This window comes from Mastigoproctus giganteus, chromosome 4 (assembly GCF_048544385.1).
Source record: "Mastigoproctus giganteus isolate SK-2022 chromosome 4, ASM4854438v1, whole genome shotgun sequence".
Taxonomy (NCBI): Eukaryota; Metazoa; Arthropoda; class Arachnida; order Uropygi; family Thelyphonidae; genus Mastigoproctus; species Mastigoproctus giganteus.
In genome coordinates, this window is record NC_143578.1 from 41,030,269 (window position 1) to 41,042,240 (window position 11,972).

At 38.4% G+C, this 11,972-nt stretch overlaps 1 protein-coding gene and 1 non-coding gene across 2 annotated transcripts; one reads left to right on the forward strand and one right to left on the reverse strand.

Annotated features, from left to right (window-relative positions):
* Positions 1–9: 9 nt before the first annotated feature.
* Positions 10–4,845, reverse strand: LOC150086654 (myosin-IIIa-like). Its single transcript, XM_090371495.1, has 9 exons — positions 4,627–4,845; positions 3,389–3,567; positions 2,974–3,146; positions 2,440–2,544; positions 2,214–2,313; positions 2,058–2,131; positions 1,635–1,777; positions 1,367–1,432; positions 10–154 (listed from the first exon to the last, which is right to left on the reverse strand). The coding sequence occupies exons 2-9, from the start codon at positions 3,516–3,518 to the stop codon at positions 25–27; spliced, it is 921 nt and encodes a 306-aa protein (XP_090227621.1). The 5' UTR covers positions 3,519–3,567; positions 4,627–4,845; the 3' UTR covers positions 10–24.
* Positions 4,846–8,526: 3,681 nt separating this feature from the next.
* On the forward strand, positions 8,527–8,599 carry TRNAA-AGC (transfer RNA alanine (anticodon AGC)). The gene has a single exon. It is a non-coding gene; the product is annotated as a tRNA-Ala (tRNA).
* Positions 8,600–11,972: the final 3,373 nt, after the last annotated feature.

Sequence of the window (11,972 nt, forward strand, 5' to 3'; positions counted from 1 at the left end):
TTTTCATTTCCAATTTTATAGACACTAAATAGTATTTAATGACCAGTAATTATTAATACTTACATGAGTATCGTTTTTTGGAAGCTGTGAGAGGAATGGATGTTCTAGCAATTCAACAAGGTATGGCCTATGATCGGGGGTCACTGTAAGGCATCTGTAAATTAAGACAGAGAAATAATATTGCTGTGGCTAATGTTAAGCTAATTTTATATCTGTATACATGTTAAATGGAAAAGTCGCGATAGATCAGCTTCATACAAGTACTATCATACAAATTGTATAAGATTCATGTAGACAAGGTGTGGCAATAAAATTCACGGACTGGTGCAATAAAAAGTACACAAAGTGAAGGAGCTCAAAAATGATTTTATTTTTATTCAAAGTAATCACCACCTGATTGAGTGCACTTATTACACCGTTCTCAAAGTTTCTGAAAAGAGTCCAAAGAGATGATGTTCAGGTGGTCGATTACGTTTTTTATGTTCTGAACATCCTGAAATCTCTTTTGAAACATTGAGGGCAGTTTTCACCTTGGGAAAGAGGTGCTAGGTCGGGAGAGTATGATGGGTGGTTGATCTATACAATGCCGTAGTTCATTAGAAATATTTTCACTCACAAGTGCGGAATAGGTGGGGGCATTGTCGGGAAACAAGTACCAGCTGCCTTTCTCTGGAAATTGCGGCCTCGCCAACCCTGAAAATGCGCTTCAATAGTCTTCGAAGAATCTGTGCGTAGAAGGCAGAATTGACTTTCTACCCTTCAGGTACAAATTCCTTGTGAATGACGCCTTGTTTGTCAAAATACATCATCAGTATCGTCTTGTTCCTCGACTTCTGTAAACGAAACTTTTTGGGCTTTGGTGATGATTTTGAAATCCAATGCATGTTCTGATGCTTTCTCTTAGGGTCGTACTAAAACACCCAATATTCATCTGCAGTGACAATACAGTCGAGGAAATTAAGATTGTTTTACAAGTCCAAAGTCTTCAAGCGATGACACTCTTCATTGCTTCTGCTCATCCACGCGGCACAAATTTTGCACAGATCTTCCTTTTCTTTAAGCCTTCGTGTGGAATTTGACGAATGGTCTACTTATTCCTATCCGTTATATCTTAACGTTTCATCACCATAAACAGTTTTTAACAAAATTCGATGTTCGTTCATTTCCCCATTGCAAAATCGTGACACGGAACATTAATGCTACTAACGAAACTGGCTGTTACTTGCAGCCTTCTCACCTAATGGACAATCTCTGTACCACCATCTGTTGGAGGATGTTTCAACTACAACATACTATTTCCGCTTATATAATAAAATGAAATAAATAACGCTTTATTGTGCACAAAACAGTAATTTCGAATACTCACTCATTGACAAAATCGCGATACAGGTCTGACCAGCCCTGGCTCTGTGATAACTGTGGAGGCGGATTCCTATAAGAACAATAAGAAGAGGCTTAATATTTTATCTCCTCCTTTCACAGACACGTCAAATATGATTGTTACCAACAAAGCCAATTTACAAGAGAAGCTCGAATCTCCAACGATTCCTCAATAGATTTTGAGTTGGAATTCAATGTCATTTATTATATTAAAAACCATTATTACAAATAAAAGTTGACAGAATTAACCTCACCTGGCCATGTTGATCATTGCTCTCAGAGGGTGGAGATCGGAATAAGGTGGTGATCCGTCAGCCAGTTCAATGGCCATGACTCCTATTGACCATACATCGCATTTATTATCATATTCGGTCATATTTCTGCTACATGTGATCACCTATTGGTAACATAATAAGAATTATGAAGATGATTGAAATGAAAACGCGATTACTACTGTCTAAATTTAAATGAGGCTTAGCCATGGAGGTGAATTTAACGATTAATGCTTCTATTGAACAGCAGGACACGTTGGGAGGTGATGCACAGCAGTAATTATAATATGGTGTTCACAGTGATGAGCGCATCGAAGCTAGAACAACGCAGTGTTATTAGGTTTCTTATTATTTATAGTTAGTAATATTAACTATAATAAACAGTTAGAAATAAGGGGGAATTACCTCAGGAGCCATCCAGTAGGGTGACCCAATACGTTTTTTTCTTGATTCAGCATCACCAGGAAGAGCAGCTAATTCTGAGAAAAGAATAAAATGTTTTGAGTATGATTCAGTTATAGTTATATTAATTTAACGCGATATATTTAAAAAGGGGCTCACCAAAGTCGACAAGGCGTACTTCTCCTTTATACGTAAGAAGGACGTTCAATGCCCTCACATCTCTATGTATGATTTCAGCATCGTGAAGTATTTCAAGAGCCTGATCAGAGATCATATAATTTGGAACTTAATACTGATCGAGTTTATCATCTATTGAGTCCATAATTGCATAAAATGAATGAAAAAATTAGAAACAATTAGAAAGTTCATTTCAAAAATGCCTTACCTTGATGGTGTCCTTTAGAATATATGCAATATGGATTTCCGACAACTTTTTCCCTTTAGTTTTCAATTTCTCCACCAGACTGGCTACGGATCCTCCAGCGCAAAACTAAAAAGAAAATTAAAAAAGTCAATAAATAAACAAAACAATTTTAGAATTCGAATATTTTTTTTCTTCTCATTGCTTTTCGAAAATGTTGCAAATTGGCTGCGTATCTCTGTCCTGAAGAACTCATTCCACTTCATCCCTCAGGTGCTCGATTGGATTTACATTTGGTTATAGGATGGCCACCTCAGTAGGTTGAATTCACTTTCATGGATGAACCCGTTCGCAGATGGATACTGCGCAGCCATGAATAGATGCGTCTGGTCGGGCACAATTTCAAGATGAACTGAGGCATCCATACGTTGCTCACTGATATCAAGGGGCTCACTGTTCACAAAGAAAACAGTCCCCACCATTGGAAATAAATTTTAAGCTAGCTTCTCATTGATATGATAAATAAAATAAATGAAGAAAGAAAGAAATACAGATTACCTCCAGTGAGTACCAAACTTCTTCATCATCAGGGTTCCCTCCCTTGTTCAAATAGATTCCATGCACATCAGGCAAGAAAATGTTATCTGCATATTTTGACAAAACATGGTATTCTGCTTCAATTTCTCTCTTATATCTTTGGAGATTCACGATTTTTACAGCAATGTTTCTTCCTAGAAAAAAGTATCACTCTCTAAATTATACGTAAATCGAAATAAAATTTAAAATAATTATGAAGAGATTGTTTGATTCAATTGATGGAGTATTTCCTCCAGTCATTCGCATCGCAAATTGAAATTTCAGTCTTTTCTGATATGTATAAATTTTAAGATTAAATTAACCACCAAGTTGGCTGGCTTTTCATCAAATGGAACTTTATTCCTGTCCTGGTCAGATTGGTTTAACAGAAGCTTACCTGATTCTTTATCCTTTGCTTGATGAACTGAAGATGATGTCCCCTTTGCAATTAAGTTTTCGATTTCAATTACTCCTTCAGGAGATGGAAGATTTGTGAAATCTACGAAGGTAAAGCCGCCCGAAGACATCTTTGATGGATTGGTCTTTGTTAATAAGAAGCCAGTGTGTTGTTTGAGACTGAAACAACCCTGGAAGTTTTAAAAATTTAATTAATAATTTCAAAGATTGTATATATTTTCAGTTATCAGTGTTGTTCTTAAATTTTAATCAGTTGTCAAATTAAAAATATTCCTTTAAGTTAATTTATTGTTTTGTTTATTGTTGTTTCTTTTATACCCAACACTTTATGAGACGGTTATTGGGAGTGCTGCAACACCTGGCCTACAGCTCTGATTTGTCGCTTTGCGACAAACATGTGTTTAAGCACATAAACATAATTTCTTTTTCATCCAGCTGTTAAGGTGGGGACTGTCACGTGATTTTACCAGGGGCCAGTGGAGTTCTTCGCCGAGGTTCTTTTAACAAGGTGTCTTTGAACTGATTATTCCAAAGGTTTATATTTCATTTGAATGCTTCTTATGCAAAATAAATATTAGATAAATTACAATTACAGTGGGACGTCGATAATCCGCAACGTCGATTATCCGAACCAGTCAAAAATTTGCAGAGATTGCTACCCACGTGTAGTGTGCATATAGGAGTTTATTTTAAATTAATTTAATAATAAAGAAGGTTTAACTTACACTTAAGGAAGGAGCTGAAGTTGTTTTTTCTTAGCAATATCAGGTGACAAAATGCATACATGACGTGTTTTTGCTCCCTCTCCTTTTCTTAATACCGATGACGTAATTGTTTTTGAAATATTGAACTTTTCTCATTTTTGTAGTCTCTGCTGTTTATTGCAGTACAGCTTATTTATGGAGTGACATCGGTTTGTTGATGTTTGGAATTCTGTTTGAGTGAAACTCCAGAGGAGGAAGTTTGCTCTTATTGAACTTGACTAAAAATAACGAAGTGAACAAAAATAGCTACGTTTATATTCTTGTTCGATTCTTTTTAAAGTCTTTAAAAAGACTTTAAAATCAGCAATTGACAAATAAAGCCACACACATTAAAATAATTTTAAATATTAAAATCTAGAACAGATATTTGTCATTACAAGAGAATTATTGTTTTAACAGTTGATCTTTCCCATAACCTAACAGTTCAAAATGATTAATCGAACTCGATACTCACCGTTTTAATTTCTATAACACCCCCGAGCGTTTAAAACTCTACTGGAGGGGAACAGTCGCAGCTTGACAACAACCAGCGAGAACTAGTCTGTGAAAATACTTTGGTACGATTACCATTCGCATAACTAACGAAGCTAATACTGTCTTTAAAATAAAAATAGGTTCACGTGCTTGACACACTCACTGGTATCATCTGGTGGTATATCAAACTGCAAACGTCATTCCGGTAGCTCTAATAACATTAGCACAACATGGCATGCAATGGCTTGGATTAGTGATTGTCGCAGACATCGATCTTTTCTGTTACACTGCAGCCAACCATCGGAATACATAGAACAAAACACTTGAGGGATTTCAGAAACCTATTGGGCCTGAATAAAGGCATCCTTAGCAATGGTGTTTCTAAGAATTGAAGTCGGCACGAGGTTCTGTTCTAAATAACATATTTAATTCTTCATTTTATGTGTCTGAGTCTGTATGCTGAAAAAAAAAAAAAATGTTTTCAGAAAGCAAATTATAAAAATTCAAATTCGTGAAACGTGCCAACAAACAACTGTTGTAATAAAATCTAATAATGCAACACCAGTGCAAATCCCTTCCTTCCCCAACGCCATTTCTATAAAGCTTGGGCACACTTTGAGGATGACGCACACCAAGACCCTAGCAATGCTTTTAAATCTATATGTCAGTTTCAACTAGTCACTGGATCGTCTGCCACGTGAGTTACCAAGCGACAGACTTTTTTTTTTTTTTTTTAAGTAACGTGTCAATTTCAATAGAAACTAGTTGTCATAGAAACGCCGGCACGTGCGTTTCTATGACAACTCGTTTCTATAACAACCATAATCCCGAGAAATCCTTTGAAAACAGCATTAACGACAAAAATGAAGTGTGGAAAAAAAAAAAAAAAAAAAAAATGTGTTCACCCATAGGGCGTTGCTGTCTACACCCGCGAAAGAGTGGCACTCCTTAGAACCCGTTATCAGCGTTCCTAAACGTACAAACTCCGAACTGAACGAAACAAATACTGAACACTTTTTCGTGGCACCTGTGACATGTTTAATGTAATGGATTATTAAACACCCCTCAGATGCCCCTTTCATAAATGATTCAGACGATCCGCTCTAAATGACTGTTGAGCGTGTGACCCGGCGACGGGCAGTTAGCAGTCAGCTGCAATCCTGACAGGTTAATAGACCTGGGTCAGGGGGAGGGGTTCCTGTAATATTCAACGTGTTCCGCTGTTATGGACCACACGACAAATAATCACAATATTCGCCTCAGAAATAAGGTGGAAGTTATGTTAGGACCAACCGGAAGTGTGGGGAATCTGAAACTTCCTGTTACAGTCACGACTATAAGGGAGAAAGGCAGCAGCTCGTGAAACAGCTTGTGTTTGCCCATTGACGCCGTGGACAATAAAACAAAGGATGATGTTTTGGGGGTTGGGAGAGTGCTGTCTCCCCAGATACCGCATAGTCGAATAGGGGAAGGCAAGGGGAGGAACCTAAATGTGGTGGTGCACGTAAAGTAAACATGCGCTTACGGTGCTTATAGGAAAACAGGCTTTCTGGGAGCAGGTGGAGCATTGGGATCATCACTCGCGTGGAAGAACGGTAGCATCAACGCAAACTTTTTCTTTCAGTGCATCAACGTGAGTACAGAGCACTATGGAGAAAGGAATTCGTGGTAAATTTGGTATAGTTCTCTTAGTACTTCTTCTGGAGGGGTCACTACCCATGCCTGCTGCTCGCTACCACAAGGTAAGGGTTAACTTCGATACATGGAGCTTTGGATTAATAAGACGTTGGGTTAAGGTCAACAGACTTGTGCTGTAAAGGTAGGGAGTTGTAAGTTTGCTGTTTGTGTTTAAATTTAAAGTTGCTTACACCAAAAGAATGCCTTAAATAATCCTTAGAAGTATGACCAATTTTATAACCGCGATCCATTGGGAGTTGCAACTTAAAAATCTAACGATTAAGGAGACTGATCGTGTAATTTTACCACGTTCAAAACTAGCTGTGGTACGATCTTTGTGAGGCGATCTTTTCTCAGAGAAGCTACGTTGATTAGAGGAGCCCCTCAGGGTTCTGCACTTGGTCCTTTACTTTTTTTTTTTGGTGGATGTTAACATTAATTTTCATGGTCTCATCCAAATCCTAGAAACTAATTGATTTAATTGAATTTAAATTGATTTATAATTAATTACTCTGTTGGAAGTTAATATTTCGAGAGGGACTTTAAAAAAGGGGTGGAAACTTTTCTTATGATGTGAAATTATAAGAAAACATATCCAATATTCACCAGACAAAATTTGCACAGTATTATATTAAACATTCGGAATGTACAAATGACAAATTTAAGCACTAATGATCAGAAGAGAGGTAGTCAATCAATGGTGCTGCTGCCACATCCGGCCCATTGAAACAGAACTAAATATACTTCATTAAGTTTCGTTATCATTGCTCCCTCTATCTACAGATAAATTAATTGGAGGTTATGTAGTGTGAAATACAGACCCGTTTAACCGAGGTGGAATTTTTAAATTACTGGATCCAGCAGTGATTCACAAGGTCCACAAATGAGTTGGGATGAAAAGTCATCTCACGCCATGGTATGATTCGACTGTGGTGTGTATGGTTGTTAAAAAGTAGGAGCTTTCGAAGAATGGAAATGATTGAAAACAACCATGATAATTGGAAAAAAGTTCCATATTTAAATTATTTATTATTATTAATTTTTAAACTTCTCTTCAGATTCAATGTTTTTTTATTTGAATTTGAGAGTGGACTCACATCTGCAAAGCTTAAGGTCCTTTAGGACCTTAAGCTTTGCAGACGATACGAAAACCCAAACCCAACAGACGATATGAAGACCCTGCAGACGATATTAAGGAAATGAAATAAACATAACTAAGAGAGGTTAAAAAAGTTCAATGCGACATTTTATATTTAAAAACGTCTAAACTTCCGTTAATTTTGTACTAACTTCCGTTATTCAGATAACAATATCTTTCAATTAAAACATTAGTTAAATATTTGTCTAGCATTCTTTCCAGCTAAGCACGCAAGGAAATGCTTCAAATATTCCAATAGGGTCACATACACGCAAAAAGTCCCAATACTGTTTCTTTCTATTTTTCCTTTCTTTTGCTCTGTGTCTGTCATTTTTATTTAGATTTTTTTGTGCATTTTGGACTTCACTATTTCCTGTGCGTGCGAGGTTATCATTTCCGAGTTCTGTTGTTATAACAGAAGTCCTTCAAATTCTTCTTTTGCTTTTCTATTCCAATAGATGCGTTTCATTGAACATTTATTTCAATGAAACACGAATTAAACGAAAGCAGGTTTCCCGATAGTCAATATATGACATGTATGTCAATAGGGCTTGAATATTTAGGAAATATATTATAATAAAAGAAAAGTTGATCGCAGAACCCGGTGTACCCGGATAAGAGTTAGGAGTTGGAACGTTGGTTGTAGTGCCACAAGTCATCGGTTATAAATTCAAGTTTAGTTTGTAATGGATAAACATTACAAGCTAAACTTGTTTACTAACAACTTTGTTTAGGAAACTTAATTTAAAAAGAACAACAGATTTATGGCACATAACTTAGCGACACAGCTAGTGGGATTATTAGCAAATTTTCAGATTATTAGACTGGGGGTGTAAAAATAACTGTCATATTAGGGACACCCGAGAACCAACTAATCTACTCACGTGTAATATGTCTATAAATTGGGGGTTTCTCTAGTCTGGATTGCCTGTTTTGCTGGACGAAAAACCTGAGTTTCCGGAGGGGGAGAGCAAGGTTCCCTAACAATTGTAATATTATCTGAACAGCACCGCGCCTAACGCAATCCTGATACTAATTCAATCACTCATCTAAACGAAAGCCGAAGGGGGCGTAGCTCAGATGGTAGAGCGCTCGCTTAGCATGCGAGAGGTACCGGGATCGATACCCGGCGCCTCCAAAAGTAAGATTTTTTAGGAACTTCGCATCTAAGTGGTCGCGCGGGTGCATAAGTATCCGTTCCCTTAGTTGAGGGCTAGTTCAAGCCACTTTGACTAGAATATATGGTGTTGTTTCTTTTGAACTCCTCTGACAGAATGTTTAGTTTTATTTCGATTCAGTTTGAAAATGTTTAAAGAAATAAGAGGAATTTTGAACTATGATTAAGTTTGATTATTATTTGTATTGCTAAAATGTTGTAAGGGAGCAAGCTTTTGTAATATCAGCCAAAAAAAAATAAGACAGCAGTGAAAGTTACTTTCATCGCTTCGTTTGATCATTTCTTGTCCAATCTCTCTTTAAGTTTAAGTAACTTCCAACGCCCAAAAGTAGATGGGAATTTATTCTAACATTCTGGAACTCTTTGGTTCCTGAATGTTGGAATAAATCTCCTCTTTGAAGAAAGAGGAGATTATTTCACCACTGGAAAAATCCTCATGTATCACTGACAGAATTCCATGAGTTCGCCTAACAGCTTGTATGTATGCACTTTTCAAAGAACTTCATATTACATTATACACTGAGTGATCACTGAATTATGACCATCCCTATGAAAACTGAATGCGACCCGTTGACCACGCGAGGTACAAGAGTGCGGAGTTAGTCTACCTACGTAGCATAAATAAGGTGTCAGTGGTTCAGTAGGTAGTAAAATTCTGAGCGTGATGGGTAAAAGGAAGGATTTATCAGACTTTGACAAAGGACAGATTCTGGGTGCTCGACGAGCTGGTGCCTGGATTTCCCAAACGGCTGAACTGGTGGGGTGTTAGAGAGCCGCCGTAGTTAAAGTGTACCAGGACAGGCGTCAAAATGGTCAAAGATTAGACGGCAAAACCGCAAGGGTCAGCGAAAGGTTGATGTTAGAGGTGAGCGCCGGGTTCGATGACTCGTACAGGCGAACAGGCGCAGCGCTGCTGAATAGTTGACTACCCAATACAACATGGACCAACCCAGAACAATATCTGGCATGACCATGCGTTGCACGCTCACACGTAAGGGCTATACCAGCAGACGACCCCTGCGGCATCCTCTCCTAACCAAGGTTCATCGGCATAAAAGACTCGCCTGGTGCAAAGAGCATGCAAGTTGGACGTTAGAAGACTGGAAGAAGGTGTGCTGGTCGGATGAGTTACGTTATTTACTCCACACCGTGGATGGTCGTGTACAGATTTGGCATCAACGATGTGAGGCTCTTCATCCATCATGCATGGTATCAAAAGTGCACGCCGGTGGAGGCGGTTGGGTGTGGGACATGTTTCACTGGCAGGAACTTGGACCCCTGGTGAATGTGGAACAACGTATCACTGGTCTCCGCTATTGTCAACTGCTTGCTGACTGTGTACATCCCGCTATGTTGCACTTTGTCCCGAATGGCGATGGTGTCTTCCAAGATGACAATGCGCCGAACCATCGGGCACTTGATGTGCAGGAATGGTTTGAGGAACACAGTTCTGATTTCCAGCATATTGATTGCCCTCCGAATTCCCCCGATATCAATCCCATAAAGCAGGGGTAGCCAACGAGTCGATCGCGGATTTAATTTCGGTCGATCACGACGAATTTTAAATATACAGTCATCCCTCGATTTGTGCACCTTGTGCAATAAAATTTTTGAGATGGTAGATCTCGGCACATTTTGAAGGAAAAAAAGTAGATCGCATCACAAATTAAGTTAGCCCCTCCTGCCATAGAGCACTTGTGAGACACTATGGAAAGACATATCAAGCGTCTGGATACACCAATCACTTCCATACTTGCATTGCTGGTCGCATTACTGACCGCATTACACACAGCTTGGTTGGCCATACCTCCCGAACGCTTCCGACATCTTGTTGAATCAATGCCACGTCGGATAGCTGCTATACCTAGGGCAAAAGGAGGACCTACGAAGTATTAGGTAGGTAGTCATAATTCAGTGATCACTCACTCAGTGTATACTTATTCCCAAGTCCTTTTCATTATCCATTATCTTGAGTTTGATGCTTTCCAGGTGGTGAGTTATCCATAATTGCTGACAACCAGATTCAAGACCTTTCATTTTCAGTTTTAAGCGTTAGCTGCAATTTTCGAGCCTACAAACATAATCTATCAAGGTCCTGTTGAAGAAAAATACTCTGATTGCAATCATTAACTGGTCTGCGTACCTCTGTACCATCAGAAGCTTACATGTTAATCCTGAAATACCCATATCAATATCATTAATAAATATTAGATGGAAAGGGGGCACAGAACTCTATGCGATCTGCTCAAAACGTTAGACTAGTGTGAAGAATACGGCTTCCAAATAACTAAAAATACAATCCTTTGAATAAAAATTTCTTTAAGTATTTCCATATTTTAAGTCTTTGATAATTATAAGATGTACACAAGTCTAAGAAATATGAAAATTAATGACAAGTTGCTCATTGTTGCCAATATTATAATTATCCTTGCAGCAAAGTAACTAACTCTTAAGGAAAATAAGGAGGGACATGGCTTCTTAATTCTCTGCTAGACAGTGAATTTTTTATAATTATTTCGAGCACTGTTAGAAAGAAGCATTACAAATTTTCAAACCTTACTGTCCTCACCTGAGACCACTAACTGAGCCATGGAGTGAAAAAAGTCCACACATTTTTTTCGTGTCATTGATGGAATTCGAACCCAGGACTTTTCCGCCCCGTGGGAAAGTAGAGGAAAGGTTGATAGATTCTGTATTGCATTCTGTTACTCAGTTGGCCAAGTATTAGTCGTAGCAGAGGCATGTGATGCAATTAAAAAAAAAAAAAAAAAAAACATTTCACATATCCATTCCCTCTAAAAGTTTGTCCAGTTCCTCCTATCAACTTCCACAACGATAAATGGAAGTTTTTTCTAGCAATGAACTACCCGCTGGCTAAAGGCAAATTTCCGCACATTTATTCTACAACTGTCTTTCCTCAATTTGAATTTATGCCCCCTCAAGTTCATAATCTGAGCAAGAGAACGAATCCCATCAGAATTGAGCCTGCTCAAACAATTCAAGGCCTTATACACCTCAATCAGATCACCTCGCAGGTGCCTAGTCTCAAGACGCTGCAATTTGCAGAACTTAAGCCTTTTTGCTAAGAGAACCCCTTCGTTCCCCTCACCAATCTTGTAGCCCTTCTCTGTACTCGCTCAAGTAACTCTACATCCTTCCTAAAATGAGGCCTTCAGACCTGTAGGCAGTACTCACGGCGCGTCCTGATCATTGCCTTATACAAAGGGATAATCGCCTCCTTTTCCCTACTAGCAAAATCCTGTATATCATCGACAATATCCCATGACCTGCTCTGGCAGACTGTCTGCACTGCTCAGAAAACTTCGTATCTGAC